The 23,439-nt window shown below is 37.4% G+C and overlaps 1 protein-coding gene across 2 annotated transcripts in view; it reads left to right on the top strand.

Annotated features, from left to right (window-relative positions):
• The first annotated feature begins 2,635 nt into the window (after positions 1 to 2,635).
• Positions 2,636 to 23,439, top strand: part of LOC121879023 (anaphase-promoting complex subunit 1-like) — a 33,719-nt gene continuing 12,915 nt past the window's right edge. For both annotated transcript variants that reach the window (XR_006091269.1, XM_042385489.1), the window contains exons 1-13: positions 2,636 to 2,721; positions 7,097 to 7,296; positions 8,443 to 8,671; positions 9,733 to 9,827; positions 10,352 to 10,508; positions 11,171 to 11,316; positions 12,254 to 12,537; positions 13,698 to 16,416; positions 17,558 to 17,866; positions 20,292 to 20,426; positions 21,756 to 21,929; positions 22,396 to 22,520; positions 22,960 to 23,118. Coding sequence is in view for 1 of the 2 variants with exons in the window: in XM_042385489.1 (XP_042241423.1) it covers positions 7,135 to 7,296; positions 8,443 to 8,671; positions 9,733 to 9,827; positions 10,352 to 10,508; positions 11,171 to 11,316; positions 12,254 to 12,537; positions 13,698 to 16,416; positions 17,558 to 17,866; positions 20,292 to 20,426; positions 21,756 to 21,929; positions 22,396 to 22,520; positions 22,960 to 23,118 (4,694 nt within the window). In the remaining variant the exon portion in view is untranslated. The remainder of the gene's footprint in view (positions 2,722 to 7,096; positions 7,297 to 8,442; positions 8,672 to 9,732; positions 9,828 to 10,351; positions 10,509 to 11,170; positions 11,317 to 12,253; positions 12,538 to 13,697; positions 16,417 to 17,557; positions 17,867 to 20,291; positions 20,427 to 21,755; positions 21,930 to 22,395; positions 22,521 to 22,959; positions 23,119 to 23,439) is intronic.

The raw sequence follows: 23,439 nt of genomic DNA on the forward strand, positions 1-23,439 counted from the left end.
CAACAGTTGTCTAATGAAGAAATGAGTAATTGAAGTAGTTGACCTCCGTAATGTATAGCGGCGCTGGTTGACCCAGACCACGAGGCACACACTGTTGAATTCGCGGGGTCGTCTACTCAGCGACAAACAGCGTTTGTAGGGGAGAAATCCACTACAATACTCCCTCCTTCCCTCCAGGCGGTGTAGGAGACTTGTTGTCTGCAGGGTTGCATGGCACATGTGAGGCAGAACGGGCGGTGCATGCCTCATGTGAAACATAACGGCGATGGCGTGGATGAGCCGGCCGTTAGTGGAGGCAACTGTCTAGATACACAAGATCTGTGGGAGAAGAGAGGGAGAAAAAGGGTTGTGGAGGCGATGAATGTTGTGCTTCCCTCACGGCAGGTACAGAGTCGTCAGATGCGCCTGCTGGGGTGTGTGGGCCTGGGTCAGGAGCAGGGGCTGCATCAGCAGAAGCGGATGAGGGCTCGTGACAGCAGCTGGGTCCACGACAGCAGCAGGGTGCAGGACATTAGCAGGGAGTACCTGAGGGAGAAAAGAGGGGTGTGTGGGTCCGCACTCAGGAGCAGGGGCCGCGTCAGGAGAAGCGGCAGGGGGTACTGCTGGGCCGGGGCAGCGTCTGAGGCAAGACGGGTGTGTTGGGGTCGGTAGGACGTGGTGCTTGGGGCAGGAAGAGGAGCTGGTGTCTGCTTAGAGAAGCAGTGCTGCTCTAGGGTGTCTAACCTGCGGTGTAGAGACATTAGTTGTAGAGCCGATGAGAGCTGCTTCTGTGTGGATAAGCCAGTCTTCCAAGTTACTTGAAGACTGGGAGCGTGATCAGCTTCTCCTCCATCCTGTGTGAGTGCGAATCTCCGGGGGTCACCATTTGTGGGGTATGGGTTTGTGTTCACACTCAGGATGGGTTGGAGAAAGGAAACTCACAATGTGCTCTCTGTATACATGTTGTATTGGATGTACAATGCAGCTTGGTGCTGGGATGTGGCAGCATGGTTACAAGCGTGATGTAGAGAGAGCTGGTTGGTGAGGGTGCTCAGAGGAGGACAGCTTGTGGATCGCCATGCTCGCCGGCGGGAGCGAGGACCGCCAGGCAGGGGGAGGAGGAGGAGGTGTTGCTGGCTGGTTGGTGTAGGTAGAAAGAGCGAGATCACCACGAGGTCAGGTCTTAAATAGCAGGGGTAGGCGTGGCTTAGTAGTTGACCTCCGTAATGTATGGCGGCGCTGGTTGACCCAGACCACGAGGCATACACTGTGGAATTCGCGGGGTCGGCTACTCAGCGCAAACAGCGTTTGTAGGGGAGAAATCCACTACAGTAGCGTCTTTGCAGCCTCCGAAGCGCATAAGTGAATATAATGACAAATACATTTCAATATGGTTATACCAGGAATAGTGATACGTAGTCTGCTGCTCACAGAATTGTGTTCTCCCATAATGTTACTAGTGCCGTCAGCAGCAAAGCCAATCAGGTTCTCATGTGGAATTCGGTGTGTTTCTAATGTTTTCATAATTAAATTATACAAAATTTTCCCCTGTTGACCCTGTAGATGATTCATCACCATATACATTGATCACCTCTAATAACCCAGATTTAATGCTGTTTGTGGTTGAATCCTCAAATCTTACAAGAACAGAGGATGCTTTCACCGTACTAACGTCTGTTGTTTCGTCAACGATAATGGACAATTTATTTTCTCTAAGTTTATCTACTAATCCTCGGTGACACACCGTCCTAACGTCCTCACAACCTCTGTACATTTTGTTCTTTTCATGTTCATGCCTTGAGCAATTGCAGAATCAGGAAACATCCTCTTCATGAGGCCTACTAGATGATCAGCAGTGGTAAATGGCAAGTTGTGCTCGGCTATAAAGCAAGCAAAAAGAATTGTTGCTATGGCTACTCCATATGCTGCATAGTTCCCATGGTGGACCGGGATCCTCTCCTGCTGGACCTCCTGTGTTCCGAGGCCTCATAAACTGCATGCATCTTTGTCGCTGTGTGACGTTTGATGGCTGTCAACTCTGCACTCACTTCCCTCTTGCATATTTTGCAAAAGGCCCTAGATGGATTGTCTTCAACACGGGACAACCAGGGCTGGAAATCATTGTTCAGCCACGCATCTCTGAAGCTCCGCTTCGCAGCCATCACCACCTGCAATAGGAGATTTGATCAACTTTTGTGTAGGCTTTCCTGCAAACCCAAGGTATTATATGTCAAAGAGCATTGTAAAAAGTTTGATATTGATATTGAAAGTTTACTTAGCCAGAAAAATTACAGATACAGAGTCGATAATAATAGCAATATTAATATGGCTTAGCCAGTTGAGAGCCTGAGTTCTCCTGAAGGCACTTGATATACAGTACACTGTACATGTATCTCAAGTATTAGGTAACGTGAGGTCATTGGATTCAAGGTAGGTATCTACCTACCTTGATTGGATTAGGTTAGGGTAGGTTAGATTCGGTATCAGAAAATTATTAAAAAAAAATTACCGCGATACCCAACAATAAACCACTTGCTTTTGAAATAACTACTTCGCCATCCCATTACAAAACGCACTAAGCGTTATCTGTTTAGTTATAATGGAATTTTTATTGCACATTAATATTTATTTTATTATACTGTAGGTAGAGCGCCCTCACGCCTCCCGCCCGTCACTCACCGCTGCTTCACCTCAGCTGGTTGATAACATTTGAACGTCGCTCGTCTCAACAACACACATAAGGTATTAATGAAATAAAAGGATTGCATGCTTAATTCACTGTGCTTTTAAGGAACCTTTAGCACCTAATCAAAATAGTTTAAAGGTAAAATGAAACGGATATCAGTGGATTACTTAATATTACGCAGATAAACCATAAATACATTGGAAATAATACCAGGCTAACTTATCCTCTTTACCAGTGATCGGGGTCTTATAGATGATTAATTGATTTGGCAAGTATTGCAGTAGTGGACATGTACTAGTTCTAAAATGTTCTTGAATATGAGCCAGTTTTGTCAAGTGTTAAATGAACTCACGCGTGGCACTCTTTAAGGGGGTCTGCCCATTTCGTCACCTCGTTCACTCCCATCAATATATACACTAAAGAAACTGTTGCCTGGGATAGAAAATGGTAATTATATAGGACTAACCCGCAAGCGAAATTGATTGAAAACAATTATAAGAACCGGATTTTCATTGTTATATTACAGTGGACACTGTTGTAGTTTGTGGAAATATGTTAAAAAATTGATATTTTAAAAATAAATGCTACTTTACACTTGTGAGTGTGAAGAACATACCTAACCAACCTAAACCTACCTAACCTTACCTTAACTTCCCCTGGGTAAAGGTGTAGAAGAGGGTGACCACCAGAAGGAATTGTCCAACTTGGTTGAAATTTTTTCTACACACTAAAATGATATTAAACACCAAATGGAAACGACAATGCATAGAACCTACTAACACCTGACCTAACATACCCGTAGGTTGGGTGTGTTAGGTCAGGTTCTATGCATTATTGTTTCCAATTTGTGCTTAAATATCATATTAGTGTATTGAAAAATTTTCAATCAATTTGGACAATTCCTTCTGGTGGTCACCCTCTTCTACACCTTTACTCTTTCCTGGTATATTAAACGGAAAACTTACTATGATATGGTGAAATTTGAGGCATTTTCTGGACGTGAGATGATATGGCCCCATCGGTGTTATGCAGCCGGTTTTGAATTGAGCAATGTGTTTTTCCAATGGTTTGATGTGTTTTATCCAATTTTTATATTGATTTTTGTTGGAAATCACTTTTTTGGTAGTGGGAGGGCTATCTCAAAAACAAGTGATTGCCGACAAAACTCAATATCAAAATTGAATATAAAACATCAAAAACAATCGAAAAAACATTGTTCAAGATTCACATGGAAATTTACAGAAACAAAAATAGGTTTTCCTAGTCTATTATGTGTTTCAAGCGAATCATCCCTAATACGAATCTTTACCCATCCACTAGCTCAAGATGTGAACAATAGATTAAATTGTCTTTTTTTTCCTTTTCTTCTTACATCTGACCGTGCTATCGTATTATCATTTATGACTAAACTGATCTCTATATATGTTCAGTTTGGATCATCTCCCATAGGCTGTGTCATAACAGGAGGAAACTGTGGCGTAATACATTAGGACACCATCCATTAAGAACCAGCAGCTCTACAAAAATTTCCAATAAATATTTGGTAGTGTACATGAGAAGAAACTACTAAAATATTGATTTTATGTAGGGCGAGAGAGGGAAAGAAACTTGGTGGATGCGAGTACGGCAGCCGTATTGATCGTATAATTATTGGACTGTGTTTTTAATGGTTAGATTAGGTTACAGGGTTGGTGAGATTATGTTAGGTTTGTTTAGGATATGTTAGATTAGTCAGAGAGATGGCCATCTTAGTAATTATTTTTGTATAGTCTACCCACCACACAGTGCATTAGCTGGCGTACCAGTTGACATTGACGTTTCACATACGGCTGCCGTACCTCTATCCTGTGCCAAGAAAGAGAATACTTAACAGTAAAATTTTAGTTTCCATCATCCCTGTACTGTATTTAGATATCCAAACTACAGTACTATATATGTCAAAACACGTCAAAAGCCATTGGAAAAACATAGTTTGGATATCTAACCTAACCTAACCTAAGATTCCCCGGATGACCGAGACAACTTTATAGCATCTCCATTGGAAATTTATAGTTTTCAAGTTATTTTGACCTATTTCACTTTAAGAGAGTACAAGTTTGTGGGGATATACATTGTTTTACCTCTTACTCAGCCAATCAGCAGAAGCTCTGGAACTTGAATTGCGTACTGTCGAGCTGCAAGATGGAGTCTCTGTGAAGGTTGCTCATGAGGAGATTGGTGTGTAATTCAATGAATATTTGAGAATAAAGTCACAGCTGTTGACATCTTTAGATCTCATGGTTTTCTTCTTGGTTCAGTAAAGTGGCCAAGGTGTAATTTATATTTTTATCTTTTATTAAAAATTTTACAATTTACATTTACTGTATTCATAAATGTTACATATTAATATATTTGTCTGTGACTGTCTGTATTGTCAAGATCTTTCTCCATCTATTAATTAAGGTAAGTTTGGTAGGTAAAGTAAGCTTAGGTTAGGTTTACAGTGGGGTATGCTATAACGAATCTAATTGGTTCTAGAACCTTGTTCGTTATAGCATTCGTTTGTTATAGGATTAATCCGTTCCAGGCCCCCAAATACAACCACTTAACACTGAAAAATATAATATAAAATTGTAAAAAAGTGCATAAATATACATCTAAACCCCTGAAATAAAGAATATCATTAATACTTGTAATAAAAAAACAATAAATTAGTAAAAAAAATAAAAAAAAATAAAATTTTAAATAATGTTCGTTGTAGGAGTTTCGTTCGTTATAGCATTCTTAATTTTATAGGTAAAACCGTTCGTTATAGGAATATTCGTAGTAGGATCCGTTCGTTATAGCATACCCCACTGTACACACTGGGAGGTCCAAGGGGTGGAGACCTCCTCGGGTCCTTCTGATTGATTTCTTTGGTTAGGTGAAGTTAGATATGTATACAATACTGATATTTGAGTAATTTTTGCTTGTTATCTCCCCATAATGTTGGTAATTAGGGCAGGTCAGATCTGCATAACTGTTCATTTCTGACGGAAATGAAGGTCAAATTCGCGTGAAAAATGCGATAACAACCAATTTTCCATAGTACATATCTGTGCATGGTAACTACCAAACATTTACCAAAATCAAGGATGGATCCATGGGGGGTCCTGGAGTCCAGACCCCCTCCTCTCCCCCCTTTCATCAGAAAATCCCAATACTTTTTCTTTAATGTAGTATTGTACTTGGGCATTTTTGTATAGTAAAAGGTAATTAATGTTGACATCAGAATATCTCCTAATATCAAGTGCGCATGGGTTTAAATGGCTGGGTGGGCTCACTGTGCTCGCCATGTTTCCCCACCCACAACTTCTTGGACCCCCCTTTTGATATTCCTGGATCCGCCCCTGAAAATGGGTTTTCATGGTGTTACAATCGAATCTGACCTTCATTTATGTTGGAAATGAGCAGTTATGGAGATATGACCCCACCCTTCACTACAGTACAAGTACTGTACAGTACAGTACTTACAATTTGGGGTCCCTAGAAATGGGCAAAGTTTTGAAGTATGTAGAGGGAATTTGTGGGGTAAAAACATGCCTAACCTCACCTAACCTTGAAAATGTTAATTGTAGCAGCATTTATTTTCAAAAACACATTGAATGGCTTACCATTCTGACTGGGAACATCCTGGAAGACACCTTGTGAGTAACAAAATTTAAATTCAAAAGCTTGAGCATGCACAGGTGTAACCCGTGACGGCATAACTTCCACTGAAAGGTGGAACATCATCGCATAAGTAGAAGTCAACAATATACAGTAGTAGGTATTCCGCAAACTTATTTGAGCGAACTTAAATCCCTCCAAATTGTACTTTCATAAATACTGTAAATTTGAAATGACAAAATATAAATTTAAATTTGCAGTGTAAATGCTGTAAAGTATTATTATTATTATGTATTATTACTACTCTATCCCTCTATTAATCAATACAGTATGGAGTTGAGTTCAGGTACACTACATAATCTTAACCAATTCCTACACAGTATAGTGAGTATCATTTTATTCACAAGTTCCAAGTGCTGTACAGTGCAGTACTTTATATCACTTGCTTCAAATATTGGTGGTACAGAGGTAACATGTGTGCCTCTCAACTTGTGCCCCCAGTTTGATCCCTGGCCCACATCACCTCTGAGAGGGATTTTATCCAATGTGACCTTTCCAAACATATCAGGTTTGCTCTGGGTACTCCAGTTTTCTCTAGTACTGTACTAACACTGGACAAAAAAGTTTATAGCAAAGAACTTATGTACTGTATGACCTTAATGGCTAGTAAGCTGATGCAGTACAGTATCTGGTTGAAAGACAAGTTAAAATTTAATTACTCTTGTTTTTTCTTTTACTTTTTTTAATTTCTTGTGAAAGAAGGGTAAATTTAAATAATAGCTATTGTTTGTACTTTGATTTCAGAGTAAGCAAATCTGGATGGTGTGGGTAAACCTAGCATCATGATATCATGTGGAGACGCCCAAGAATATGTTCCTTTTGGGCGGGAATATCTCGGCTATCACCCAGGAGATGTGGGACTGCCTCCACCACGACCAAATCCAGCACCTCCACACATAGATCTTTTAAGACAGCTCGATACAGTCTCCATTAATGGCTCCAAGGTGCAGTATACTTGCCGTGTCTTTCAAAATTATTTAATTATTTTTTTTAATGTAAATCTGTTTATGGCCTATGAATTATGCGAGTGACTTCTTAAAGGGCTTTGTCTCTGTGATGGACACCTTCCTGTGTGGGTCTGTGAAAATGTTGCATAATATCACATGCCCAACTGATATAGTGGTTAGTGACTGATGAACATAAGCCATAATTCAATGGAGTTCTAAAAAACCTGCAAGCCAATAGAGTCATTGAAAAGAATCCTTTACTGATGAGACCACCCTGTCATTAATGTGGGTTTCTGAAGTTTCAATCCTTTGCATCTTTCTTCACCTACAAACACACAGGACAATTATTTCGTATTTTAAAACTTAATTCAAAAGAGACTGAATTTAATACAGAATATTTAACCCCATGACAGATCGTCATTATTATTGTCTGTGCTCTTTACACTTCAATATGTCATCAAATGCCACCATCCATGTTATCATTTCTATCATCATCTTTTTGAGAAATATGAATTTAGAATAGGCAAGGTCAGATGAAATTAGTCATTGAATGAGTTTATTAATGTTTTGAAAACCTGCAGTATGAGTCAATGAATTAAGTTAGTACAGTATTTCTAGTTTGCTTTGTGTGACTGCCTAATCCCACTTTGTGAGGTACAGTACCATCGGTGAACCAGAGGAGTTCTACTGTAGCTGGCATTGTATTGTAGTTTATGATAGCAGTCTAGGAGATACAGTATTACAGAACAATTGTAAAAATTCCATTACAGGTTTTCCTATTTATTTTGACAGAACCATACAGAACTATAATACCCCATACATGTTTTTGTTTTTTCTGGACTATTTTACCCATGATTATCCACACCCACATTAAGAGCTCTGTATGAGATAGTCAGATATCTAATGAATTAGAAAGTTTGTGTTTGAGAGAGAGAGAAATGGAAGATTGTGTATCAGTAAAATTACATTTTGCATAATGGAAAATACTAGTAATCCCAAAATTATTTCATACACATGAAAACATGTAAAGCGGGAGCGCGCATAGTGAGAACTGCTTGTAATTTGCATTTGTCTGTCTCCATTTATTTGAAAGATATATTCATTCTAATGCTGTAATTGAATTATCCAATGGTTACATTTCAGGATTGGTGGGAAATTCGTCACAGCACTGATGGCTTGACAGAAGAAGAGTTATATGTGTGCGGACCAACAGTAGTATGGTCACGAGGACAAGCTGGGAATGCAGGGTCTCGTCAGGTCATTAAGTGTATGACCTGTGATTCTTCAGTGCAGTATGTAATGTTTGCTACATTCTACACTTATCCTGACCAGCCTCCATTGCTTGGGGAACCTGTCCCAGAGGAGCCAACAGGTAAGAATGTATTTACTAATGTGAATTACAGTACACTGTACAGTTCTAGTTTTTGCTCTGCATTGGGGAGACAGTATATCCCTGGACTGTATTGATGAGTTCTGTTACAGTACTTAGGTGACGGGTGGAAGGGATGGTTGTAAAGATATAACTGCTTGAAAACATTAAATTTCAATATATGAGTGAAAAAAAAAGTTTGAAATAAAAAATATTTACTGTCAAAGCTACAAACAAATTCATGCTTTTGGAGAATACATTTAACACTTCTCCTTTCACTCATTCTTATGTACAGTACTTGTATATCAAGACAAAAGACACCAAACATATAAAGCAATGGATAATAATGACCTTTTGATAAATAGTAGAAATATTGTATACTGTATACAGTACTATAAATGTGTTGGAAATGTTTGGAATCTTTTTTTTTATCTTCACAACACCTGGTTTCTAAGTACAGTATATAATATTTCTATGTTACTCCCAAGGCCTCAGGTTGGCTTTTTAGGTCTGGCAATTCCCCTCTGTACTGTTTTGGTGGAAACAGTACTCATTTGGGTCAAGTTAGTATGAGATAATTGAGGTAGCCACAGCAGAAATTTTCTAGGCACAGTCTATGTTATTTATTTATTTAGAGTTTTAACATTATTTTATTTCATATTTTCTTTTTCAGAAAAATATTTTACAATACTTTTAACATGATGAATGTTTTTATTTTTATTTATTTGTTTTTATTATAAAAGGAACAATTCAGAAGGATCAAGGGGGTTTCAAAAACTCATTGCTGAAAGTGTGATCAGTCTACTGTTTTCAAGGCATTTGTGTATGGAGTCTACAATACAGTGCGTATAAGTATTGTTGTAATTCAAAGTGCAGTACAGTATCTGTTGTCAGGTATTTACTTATCCAAAGTGAGCTGATAGGGTAAACAGAATGCACCTGCATGGTTAGGAGTGGTTTGGGTTATCAGTACGTTAGTTGGTGAATTTTTTTAAGTTTGTCTATTGCTTACCTGATTGTCAAATTAATGTTAAGCAGTATCTTAGTCTCCATACTTTTTTCAGGTGAACTCTTACCTAGTATCTGTGTCGTGGAGAGTGACAGTTTGAATGTCTTTACTGAAGATGGGGATGACTACTCTGTGGCCTTGCCATTTCCGGTGAGTTGAGAAAACCTGAATTATTTTTTTCAATCTCTTTCTAGTAAAGAAAATATCTTTTTTGTTTCCCACAAAATCGAGCATTAAATAGGCTGCTAGCAAGGGAAATAGACCTACTTTAAACCAGCCTAGTTCGTCCCAGTCCAATTCATTGCAATTGATCCTGATCCAGCCCAAGATAAATTAACATAGCTAATCTCATATACCCAACTTTTACGAGGTACTGAAGGTGATACAACTCGGAATTCAGCTTTGAACAAAAATACTATAACTGGTCATTTTGGTGGCATTGACTGGTTGTATGATTCCATTGAAGGTAATAAATATTTTATGTTGCACAATATGCAGTGTTTTATTAGGTCTTTAGCTTCAGCTTTGAACTTTAGGCTTTAGGTTAAAAATCAAGGTAACACACACAAACACTCTGACATACCTCCCAAGATGATCTGGTAGAGTAATTATTTATATACTGTATTAATGTTACTCTGATTATATGATGATAAGGTAATGCGTATATATTTCAGGTTCGGAAAGTGTGGCCGGTAAAGTATGGGATACTTCTTGAACGTCAGGTTCCATCAGCTGAAATAGCGTCTCCAAAACCAGAAGGAGAGCGACTGCCAACATTCTACAGTTTACTGCATCCACTAGATGAAATAAATCCTCTTCTCTACAGAGCTGGTTAGACTGGAAAGCCCTTCCTTATTATCATAAACTTAAACTTTTGAGGATATGCGAAGAAAATTATGTAATGTCACTTACCAGTCATAGCTATAGTGTTTGTTAAAAAAATTCATCCAAACAACTTATCACATACTAAAACAAACTTACCAAGACACCACACCTAAACAATAGATTACAGTACAGTACTGTTCTTCACTTTTCTTTTTTTATGTCTCACCTCACTTCTGAGAGCTCTTGTTCAGGCATCAATCATTTATATCCAAGTGATATGATTACACTAACAACACCTCCTTCACCACAATAATCACACCTTCTCACTCTACATCACTTTCATGTTTTCTTGTTGCTCCTCACCACCTCATTTTTAACTATTACACCTCCATATAAAGAGATCCTCTTTTTCATACATAATAATATTCCACCATACTCACTTCCTTATTACCAGATCATTTCATTTTTGCATGTTTATTGTTTTTTGCTTCGACACTTTTTTTGGTTTATCAACATATTTTTTGCATCCACACTCTTCTTTAAATATTACAAGCACTTAAAGATATGTATAGTACTGTATTGGGTCATCTTTTCCTGATGTTACTTATACTGTACAGTACTTACTTCATTAAGCTGAAATATACTGATGCATCATTAAACATCTACAGGTTACAGTGGCACTGCTCGACCTGCCTACATGAGTGACTTGTCTCAACAAGCTGTGTTCATGTCAACAGATCCTTCCATATGTATTCTCTACAACTCCAACAACAACAGCCATACTATATGGAAAATACGTAGAGCAAAACTGGAGGTACAGTAATTATGATTGCTTTTGAGTTTATTTGAGGGAGAAATCTGTTATTCATTTATTATTAGGTACTTTTTTGGGTGATTCTTAATGCTGAAGATGAGTCAGGGATGTGTTAATCAGAGTAAAAGTATTTAAATCACTGATATACATTGTCAGCTAAATTAAATCAGTACGTGTAGTAAAAACCAGGTCGATCATTGACTTTCTGTGTGACACCCAGTTATATTGTGGACATTTTTTGGGGGGATATTTATCATTTCAATTGTGGTATTACCGGTAGATAAAATGCAAATGATAGAAGCCCCATACACCAAGTGAGAGTGAGAAAACTGTTCACTGTTTTGTTCTGTAAAAGGAGAAGTAAGCGAGGATATCATTAAACGTACAGTGCAATATGATTTCTGACTTTTCATATTTTTTCATCCTATTTTTATTTTGTTTGATTTTATTTTTTCTATCTATATTTCTCTCTCTCTCTTTTTCTCTTTTTATTTCTCTCTTTCGTTCTATCTTCCTCTCTCTTTGAATCATCTTCAACATTTGTTTTGCTTCCCAACTAAGGTTTGTGCTTATACCACTGAATAATGAAGTTTGACTCCAGCTCCACAGTCATGAAAAATGAGAATAATTTAGGTTTCTGCGTTATATTGAAAGCATAATACTGTATTGAATCTTGTTGTATATTGAGGATTTACTCCGGGTGTGTTTGTGTACGTGTGTAATTAAGATAGCCAAGATCTGTTTCAGAGAGTTTTCTGACCTCAGATTGTACAGTAAATATCCCTTTACCCTGGGAAGGTTCTATTAGTGAGTTACGAGTTGGCTGTGTCATAAGTCACTTCCTGACAGCTATAAAATGAGATTTCCTTTTTCTTTTTTTTTCTTTATTTTTAACCCATAATTCTCCAAAGTTGTTTAACATGGTTTTTCATTTCAGGAAAATAACTTGGTACTTCAAAGCAGTGTTCAAGCCAGTTTAAGTAATACTCCAGTGTCCTCTGTACTCTCCAACCCTGGGTCATTTGCACAACTGCATTCCTATTCACACAGTCATTCTCTTTCTCAAAGCCACTCCCATGTTACTTCTCCTGCTGCTCAAATATCTTCCCATTCACCAACTCCAACAAGTTCTCGTACAAGATCTAGCATATTCCCCAATATGCTGACCACGCCGAAGACACAGCATTCTCAGACACCCAGGAACCATATGGCAACCCTCAGGTAAGTCTACAAATATGATTTTTTTTTTGGCATGGATGGTTTACATTGCTTTGATATTGTACTAGAAAACTTACTGTATCACCCATGAGACTCCCTGGATAAGACTCTTGGAGTAGTTTCTTTAATTTATAATGTACTGTTCTAGAAGGCTTCAGGTTACAGTACATACAGGAGGTCCACGACTTACGAACGTCCGCTGATACAAACGGGGTTAAACTTGAAATTTACAGTATTTTATTTACTTGATGACTTATTTTTTACTTTCATTTACTGTATTTTGTCATTCTATTTCTTCTTTTGTCTTAAATTAATTGATTTTAGCTGTATATAAGGAGGAGCCTCTAAAAATTTGTAGAGGCTGTAATTCAGACAAGATTTAGCATATTCCCCAATATGCTTTCTGCTTATCTACACTACTACCTCCCATATTTTGTTTTACTTAATCATGTCACTTTACCCATCTGAGCTGAATAAAATCATCTGGCATTAGTCAAGTAAAATATTAAAAGTGCTTTCCCTGTAGTGAAGGGGTTAAGCTTGTGGATTAAAGATTAGACAGGAAAAGGTTATATGCCTTTGTGTGTGCATCAAATGTACTGTAAGTGTTGCTGTCTTCATTATTATATGTTTATTGCATTTTTAAATAATTTATTCTTCTTGAAATTTAGTTATTTTTGTGCATCCCTTTTTCCAGAAACACTTAATGTCATTATCAACAGTTTTACCATTTGTGGTGATCTCAGATATATAACCCCCGCAAATACCTCGGGTCTCTTGTACAAACGGTGTTGCAAAGTACCAAGATTAACTTAATTACCATTGAGAGAATGGTGAAGTTTTGTGTAGGGGCAGGCTGAGATGGTTTGGGCATATGGAGAGAATGGATGAGACCAATTGGGTCAAGAGGTTCATGAGTCTAAATGTAGAGGGGGAGGAGAGCCAAGGTTAGGCCAAGAATGGCATGGGAGAGGCTTTAAGAAATGACATGAGAGTTAAGAAACATAATTACAGGTAATTACAGCTTACCCATGCAATTGTGGAAAATGGCCGTGAAACATTGATGATGTAAGTTATTAAAGTAGGTAATAAAAACATAGATTTTATGAAACACTGGGAGTTGTTGGTTTTAAAAAATTAATATATTTCTTATATATTTTCAGCCGAACTCAGTCACCATCATTGTTTGGAGGACAGCATTTAAGGCTAGCTATGAGTCCTTCTCCAGCTCGATCACCTGGACCACGCACACCCCGAACATCACAGCATACTTTTCTTAATGAGACCTTAGTTGAGCCAGAACCCTTGGTGCCTGATATATGTTTAGATCACCTATGGACAGATCATTCACTTGCCCGAGCCACTAAGGCTTTCCTGACAGAGGACAGTGTTGGTCAAAGATATCTTTGTTTAATGCTGTCCCAGGCAGGAATGCTTCGCTGCATTAAATATGATTATACCAATGATCAATCTAGTTTGGTCTTTGGTTCTGTATGTTCTATACCTGCCAAAGATGCATTACCAATTAAAGCCCTCAAAATGATGATTGTTGTGGATGGAAGTAGCAGTCTATCCCTCTACACAGGTTCTGTCCATGTGAGTCGTATTAATCTTTGCGGATTACCAACCTTTAACTCCTCACTCTTCAAAGATTTTTCATCATTAAACATATCATCTAGGCTTCAGAGTCCAGCCACTACACCACTTCGTCGATCAAGTCTTCTCACGTCAAGCAGGCCAACTTCAGCTGCGGATGCAAAGTTTGAAATAGGTCTTTCTCCAGTTGTTACTGAAAGGTCCCACATGGATGGCTCCTTCAGTGATGATCCAAATTTACCAGTGTCTTCTGCCATTGTGTCCCTAAGAGATCCAACTGATACTCGGGTTACATTAGAGCATGCCAATGGAAATTTTTATAGAATAACTCTCCCTGACGTTACATCCTCTCCGGTGGTGAAGCAATCTTTAGCTGCACTCAAACATGTTCTTCCCCGAGATGCAGCTCTTCAGTTGGTCAACAAGTGGTATGCAACCAGGAATGCCCCAGGGTCTGGTGACTTTTCCCCTCAAGGGGAATGGACTATGTTTTCAATGATGCTGTTATCCATGATAGGCTATGACACAGACAAACTAGCTCTAACATGTCCAGTAGAAGCCTCTGACTCATGTAGTACTCTTGTGGCTACTAAGAAGTTTCGTGCTGCTGAGAGTGGTTCAGATAATGATTGGGAGTATATGTTATCTTCGTCATTTCACATGGCTGCTGGAAATAGTCTGAGTGAAGTTTTAGGTTTACAGAAAGTTGGTGTGATGCAAAAGCCAAAAGAAGTTAATAGGGGTACAGTACATACAAATGCACCTCTGTTTTCCCATTTCCCATCAATTCTTTTTGCTCTTCATTTGGTTTATGAAGACTTCAAGTTAAATACTTTACATTGGGAGTTTTGTAGTTTACTGGTTACATGTCTGGATCAACTAGCCTCAGATTTACGACTTAATCAGTATCTCCACCACTATTGGAGAGATTTTCCCACTGTGTGCCCTTTACATGGTCCACCCTCACAGGTACCACTGCAAGAGTCACAAAAGCTGACATACCCAGGTTACTTCACTGAGAACCCCCCTAATGTACTAGCTCACTTATACACAATAATGGGAAGCATTGAACCCGAGCCTTTTCCATTCATCCCACAAGTCTGCACTACAACCAAAAACTTGATTCTGCTATACTCAGTAGCAGCAGCAGATTGTGGCTTACAGAATATACCCTTGGAGCGATTTTTGAGGCACATCAACCCAAATAATCCAAAACCATTTGTGTCAGCTAATCTGACACTGAATTTTCAGTTTTGTTGTGAAGCTATTCCCAAAATTCATGAAAAGATTGTTCTCTTAACAGATCAACTTGGATTAACAGTCCGAGACATTCAACTACTCTCTCCCGGGGTATCATTAGTTCTAATGAATGCACAGCACATGTGTCGCACTTGTCCCCCACAGGACTGGCCTGCCTCAGCTTACCACCTTATCCACAGACCTGATCTTGTTGCTCACAGGGAAGAAGCTGCGAAAAACGAAAGTGTCAGTGGAAAAAAGTCAAGAGATCCATTTAATATAAAAGTGAGAATGCAAGAGGAAAAGAAAGTGTCACAGGCATCTAAAGAAGAAGAAGATGGAATGGAAACCTTGGATATGGACATGCTGGCACTTAGGTGGCGCGAAGATCAACGCATAACTGAAGTACAACGCATGTTTTGCTCGTCCCGTGCCGTTACGATTAACATTGTTCAGCGACCAGAAGTATCAGATCATGATTTCCTTGAAGAACAAGAAAGACATTTATATGCCCTCTGCATCAGGACAATGTCACTTCCTATTGGTCGAGGTATGTTCACTCTATTCACCTCTGCTCCAGTAATTACAGAAACTCTTCCAATACCTAAACTCAACCTATCTGGTAGAGCTCCACCAAGAGGAACAACCATTGATCTTTCTAATATTGAAGTGCCTCCAAACATGGATATGTGGCCACATTTCCACAATGGTGTTGCAGCTGGACTCAAAATTGCTCCTAACTGTGGAGAAATAGATTCAACTTGGATTGTATACAATAAACCTAAGGGATCTTTGGATAGCCCAACTGAACATGCAGGCTTTCTCATGGCCCTTGGACTGAATGGTCACCTTCGGAACCTTGCAACTGTTAATATGCACGATTACCTAGCTCGTGGACATGAAATGACTTGTGTTGGTCTTCTGCTTGGGATATCTGTAGCTAAACGAGGAACAATGGATATCCAAACTACAAAACTACTCAGTGTACACTTAGAATGTCTTTTGCCACCCACATCAACTGAGCTGGATGTTCCTCACACTGTTCAGGTGCGTCAGGTGTTTCAAGAAGTCATTTTTTATAATGTGGTATACTTTATCTACCTATATAGATGTTTTGAAAGTTTACATTTTGTATAGTATATTCTTATGATTTAAATTTTTTTCTCTGCTGGAAGCCTTAATATATTGTGAACATTGTATGTATGTGTGTGCGTGCGCAAAGGTACTCGCTGCTTAAAGTAAATCCAGTTTGGTTGATGTTCCTTCTTTTACTGTGACATTGGTGACATTATCTTAGATTTATTTAGAGTAGTGCCGTGTTTTGTTATAACATCATCTGCATGTAAGTCACTACTTTTTGATGGAGAGGGTGGGATGTGTGGAGTACTTAAGTGATGCTCCCACCTTGCCAGTGGTCCTGCTGTGTTAATTGTTTATATTATGGCTCCCTTACTACACTTATATTTTGGTCTGCAGATGACATTGCTCTGGTAGATAGCTTAGAAAAAAAATTAATTGTTAGTGAGTGAGTTTGGAAGATTGTGTATTAGGAGAAAATTAGTTGATTTTGAACAAAACTAAAGTTGTGAAAATAAATGAAGAGAGACTGGGAGAAATATATGATTCTTGAATAAAGATAGATAAGAAGAATGTTTCAGATATTTGGGAATGGATTTGTTATTGTGAAATGATTAGAAAAGAACCATGTAGCAATAAAACCTAGGACATAATACAAAGTCATTGATTGCTATCATGCATTATGCCAATTTCATGGAGGACATAATTCTTATGAATCAGGCCATTTTTTTTTGTTGATTATGAGGTGAACTGACCAGTGTATAGCTAAACTCTTGCAGAATGATAATCTGCTAAATAATCTCTGTGGTGTTGAATGATTTTTGGAGAAAGACATGGTGCTGATAGCCTTGTGATGCTGGCTTGTGTCAAACAATGGGTAAACTATTGTAGGTTTGCAGGCTTGTTGTGGAGGGGAAGTGACAAAACGGAATGGATCTATAACACTGTAGTGGTAACAATGATTGAATGTCATTTATTTTAGGAAAGGAGTAAGTGGATGTGTTTGTTTCTTATTATGGCAACCCTGCATTATAACAGGAAAAGGACTGAAAGAATTAGGAATAATTATACTAATTCAGACTCTTTTATATCCCTTTGCATTGTCTTATAGGTTGCAGCCATAATTGGAGTTGGTTTAGTCTACCAGGATACAGCTCATCGTCATATGGCAGAAGTTCTCTTGCAAGAAATTGGTCGCCCTCCCGGTCCTGAAATGGAAAATTCAAATGACCGAGAATCCTATTCCTTGGCAGCTGGGCTTGCACTTGGTTTAGTGCTATTTGGGAGAGGTGGGGAAGCTGCAGGGTTTACTGATCTGAACATTGCTGGAGAACTGTATCACTATATTGAAGGAGGGCATAAGAAACCACTTTTTGGCATCCACAAAGATAAATATAAATCACCAAGTTATCAAATAAAGGTGAGTTTGATATTAATGGATGAGTCATGTATACAGATGTGGGAAGGAAATTTTTTTGATAAATACAATAGAAAAACAGTAATGCTGTATTAATGGAAGCAAGTTCCCTACAACTTGTATGTGTTGGGGAGATTAAATCTTAAATACAGTAAAGCCTCCGATGACAACGGTTCGACCAACAACTTTTCATATTTAAAACCCTAGTTAATTTATGGCTCAATTCAATTTACGTCCTTATTTCAATCGTATATACGACCAAAATATAATAAAAGTAAAATAAAATTACATTTTCATATAAATAATACCCAAATCCTGATATGTATTATTAAAAAAAAATTACTCAAAAAAAATGAAGAGCGCCTTGCGCAAAGAAGCTGTCTTGTTAATGAGTGGTAAACAACAGTCGGAGCTTGGCGGGCCTTTTGTTTTCACGCATCTGGAACAGGAGAAAAACTTTCTCGGGTTTCTAACAGCTTTTTTGCATCCCTATTCAACATGAGCAAGTGATGGTAGTGTTGTTTCAAAAGCTAATAGAAAGTGTCTAAGCTTAGCCGAGAAACTAGATTTGTTAAAACGATATGAAAAAGGTGAGAGGTCTGTGGATATTATATGGAGTAAGCATTGAACATATTTTCTTAAGTGGATCCATTAACAGAACAAAGCATTAAAATTTAAGTAAATGCAAATGACCTCTACATAAAGATGTATAATGAGAAAAGAAAGCAGCTGGGCAAGGTTCTTTTGACACCTTTATTATTCGAAGGCTTAAACCATCAACTTCAGCTACACCATCAAATTCAGCATCATAAGCAGCCTCAACAACAACTTCAGGTTCAGTAACAGTTTCAGCAACAGCTTTATGGAAAGCTACAGCTTCAGCCAGAGTTGAACCTGATGACTTTGTCATCTGAGTAAAAACTCACAATATTCATTGGCTGTCCTTATGTTTTAGACTTTACCACCATTGGTGAATAGAATTTTAGTTTTACTTTGGTAAATATTATTTAAAACATATATGAACAGTAAATAAGTGTTGCTTTCATATTCATATGTAGAGAAATGACGATATGTTTTCACCTGTACTCACTTACTGTTCATCCGTTGGCGTTCCCAATCGTCTCGCCTTATTTCTTTACCATGAGTGGTTAGCTGCTTCTAGTGTTCCATTTATTAACATGAAATAGCATTACTTAAAACATACATACAGGTATTCATTTTTTTAAAATTAAGTTCACTACAGCTGCAACCAGGGTCTTATTTTCTTCAGTTTCTTATGTAGAACCATCGTCACTCATGAAAACAATGCTTTCTTGTCTCCTCTTGTATGTTTTAATATTCTACATATTATTAATGAATTGCATTATTCATTTCACATATATAAACATTAATTCAATCAAATACATATTCAGTAATAAACAATGATGAATCTTTTGTACATATTCTTAAGATAAATAACTATGTTTCCTTGAGTGCTCACGTATACATTGGGTGTAAACACTGACAACAACGTCATCTCTTATCCTCTTGTGTGTTTTAATATACTGTACTACGTATTAATGAATTGTATTGTTCATTTCGCATATTTAAAGATTAATTAAATCAAATACATATTCAGTAATAAACAATAATGAATCTTTTGTACATATTCTTAAGATAAATGACGTGGTATCCTTAAATGCGCACGTATATGATGGCGTTCCCAATCCATCTCTTTTTTTTTTCTTTGCCATTAGTGGTTAGCTACTTCGATTGTTCCATTTATTAACATTAAATAACATTACTTAAAACATATATATTAATTTTTTACATTAAATTTACTACAGCTACAACCAGGTTCTTAATTTTCTCGTGTAGAACTATCGTCCCGGACTCCCGGCTGTAAACACAAACGAAAACAGTGGCGTCCCATCTCCTTTTGTGTGACCATATTATTATTCATTTATATTATATAAAGTGCATTCAGAAACATTATTTAAAGAAAATAGTTTGCAATTGTCATTAATTACATTGTTTTGGGGGGAAAAGAGGGTAAAAAACTACACAAAAGATATGAAAAGGTCACACTTGGGAACGCATCTCATTATTATTGCTTTATTTTAATGGTAATTAATGATTCCCGATAAGACGATTCACCTTACACTGCAATATTGGAGGACACATTAACGTCGTTATTCGAGGCTTTACTGTACAGGATAAGGAAACAATTCTGTTCTTCACCTCAATGGGTAGGAGTAGTTACTGGTACTTGCAAAATATACCAGTTATATAAAATTTGTGCCGTTTAAAGTAGAAACAATTTATAAAGGATGAGGGGTAGCACATCCAACGACTTGCCTGAAGTCATAGAGTACTGTATTAGGAACTTGTACAATAATATGAAGTGTAAATGTTGTGTATAGTAATTTATTCTCCTTTCCACCAATAGGAAGGTGATTGTGTGAACATCGATGTTACTGCTCCAGGAGCCACCTTAGCTTTGGGGATGATATATTTTCAAAGTAATAATAAAGCCATTGCAGAATGGATGGTTTCACCGAGCACGCCCTACCTATTAGACCAGGTAAGTCTTGTACCTCTTTAGTTTGTAGTGATGATGTTTATTGTTACTTCACTACATTGGGTAACTAAGCAAATTAGAAGAGATATGTGTATTTTGATGAATTAGTGTACATCAGTTTACAATACAGTCCACAAGTTTTCTTAATTAAAATGGAGAGCAAAACAGTTTGTCAGTCATTTACTGTAGTGTAAAATTGCATCAATTCTTCCTGACATAGTGAGTTTATTTTTGTGTGGTATCTTATACTATATCTAAGTTGTATGTACCACTGATGAAGTATTCTAAGTAAGGTGTATTCTAAGCAACCTTATATATATATATATATATATATATCCTTCCATACTTATAATGTATCTCTCACTTCCTTCACTTTTCTCCCCGTAAATATTTTTCTTTCACTGGTTTTTTATTTTGCCTGTTACAGTACAGTATTAAAACTATTTGTCCTCTCCTGTATGAATTAAACTTAAAGTAGAGTGCCTCAAGTTTTTTAATAACATGATTACTGCGCTGTATTTAGAAAGACTTTTTCACTTAAGTGTGTTTATGAAAATTTTAAGAAGGTTTTTATGCTTGTACAGTATATCCAACCCCAGCAGTCCAGCTTTTGGGATGGGAAGTTTACTGTATATTGTACAGGCAGTCCCTGGTTTATGAACATAATGTGTTCCTGAAAATGCATTTGTAAACCACATCAATAAGTCTCATTGAAAAAAAAATATATATATATAAATAAATAATTGGTCACAAATGCAAGTGAAAACCATTTTTTTTAATAAAAACATTAATTAATACACATTTATGAAAACATGGTCTCTGGTACTGTACTTGCATTATGCTTATTGTGGTGTAATGATCAGCATGCTCGCCTCGCAAGCGAGTGGACCCAGGTTCAATCCCTGGACAGGGTGAAATTATGGAAAAGTTTCTTTATACCATTTGCCTCTGTCTACCCAGCAGTAATTGGGAACCTGCGGATTGTGTTCACGGTTAATACCACAAAATTGGAGAAATAGTGAGCAAAAATTGCGTTACAGCAAACAAGCGTTTGCGTTATACAATTATCGTTCCTCCATTCATAAATCGTGTTAGAGCCAATTAGCGTTGTCAAAACACGCGTTATAGCAGAACTCACTGTACTGTGCAGTGCCTTGTATTGTAGGGTTATGCAAGAAAATAGCTCTTCTCATCCATGTACCTGCTATAGTGCAGGATGGTGGAGTCGACATGAAGATGTACTCTGCCACAGTATAAATCACTGTCTTTAATTCTCCTTAACTACCTTGAATAGTTTAAGTATATAATTGAAGGTAATTTTTATCATTCTAGGTACGACCTGATTTCTTGCTCCTGCGCACAGTTGCTCTTGGCCTTATCATGTGGGATGCAGTGATGCCAACATCTCACTGGATTGAGAGCCATGTGCCTATGACTGTTCTTACTCATGTTCATCGAGGTGGAAATCACTCCACACCGGGAATAGATTATGAATCTATGCATCAGGTTTGTGTGACTACATGACTGCTCCACTCTCACTAGGCCAGCACATATAGTTTTCTTGAAGCTTTTCTGGAACAAATTATCTCTACTTTTGCAGTGATATAATATTCTATAATAATTTTTTAACAATTAGTTAAAGGAACTCTGTATTTTGATAGAGTATTGTTAGCAAATGAATGAACCAGGTCACCACTACATAAATTCAGAAATAGTATTGAGAAGATTGAGGACTGCCACAGTAGCCTTGGGTTATTTTGGAATTTATTTGTTTATTTATTTGATTTTTTTGTGGCTACCTCAGTTATTTAGATACATTTCCACTGAACTTTATCAGACTGACTTTACAGACAGACCCTTGATCTCAGGATGATGCCAATTTGTTGTCATCACATAGTCTCATTTTACTTTTATTACAATAGTAAATGCAGTTAAGAATGTGTCTGTTGAGATTGTGTCATATTTCTACTAGGCCTACTACAACATACTAGCTGGTGCTTGTATGGTCATAGGATTGAAGTTTGCTGGGTCTGGCAACAGTGAGGCTTTCCAAATTTTGTGGAAGTATACAAGAATGTTCACCAATTTCACTAAGAGGTAAGCCCCCCCCCAAAAAAAACTAAATGTTCTAGCATGATGTTAGGTACAGGGGTATATTGCATTCATGTTCCTTTGGGTTTTCTATAAGTGAATGTTTTTTAATTAGTCAACTTATGCTTTCATGCAGTTTTCATCTGAGTACTTAATCTTTATAATATTAAACTATTTTTTCATAGTTTTCATAATTATTATTTTTTAAATATATAATAAGTTTTGATAAAAAAATTGAAAATGAAACAATTCATGTTTCAAAAAGCATAATGTTAATACAGTATTTTTAATTCATTGTTTGTATTCAGCATATGACATCTTATCAACATTTTTCCTTTACTTTGACTTCCACTGATATTAAGATATTTCTTTATTAATGAAGTTCTCAAAATTATTTCTCCAGACACACTTTACTATAGACCAAGCAACTTCTTCCTCATTTTAGGAGTGTAGCAGAACTTGCGGGGAAATCAACCATAGAAACTTGTCTTAATGTGATTCTACTAAGCCTCTCCATGGTAATGGCTGGAACAGGGGACCTCGATGTACTTCGTATCATCCGGTACCTCCGCTCCAGGGTGGGGCCGTCTAACTCCACTGTTGGGTATGTAGGGGTCGATGTTGTATCAAGAGTGATGATGATTAATATTGTACAAAATAAACTGTATGAATCTAGAATTATTATTTATCAAAGTCTTTCAGAAATGACTGCCATTTTCTCAGATATATTAGCTATAAAGTGTATGTTCTGTATTTCTTCCTATTTGTTTTATAAGATGAATATTAGAGGAATAATCCTGAAGAAAGTGTTGTTGGTAATAGCAGAGGAGATTGTTAAAAGACAAGTATAGAAAGAGCTGAAACAGGTATCATAGACATAGACTTCCTGCACCCATGCTACCCTACCTTCTCAGTTTGCATACAA

The sequence above is a fragment of the Homarus americanus genome, unplaced genomic scaffold, assembly GCF_018991925.1.
Source record: "Homarus americanus isolate GMGI-L3 unplaced genomic scaffold, GMGI_Hamer_2.0 scaffold4060, whole genome shotgun sequence".
In the NCBI taxonomy this organism is placed as follows: Eukaryota; Metazoa; Arthropoda; class Malacostraca; order Decapoda; family Nephropidae; genus Homarus; species Homarus americanus.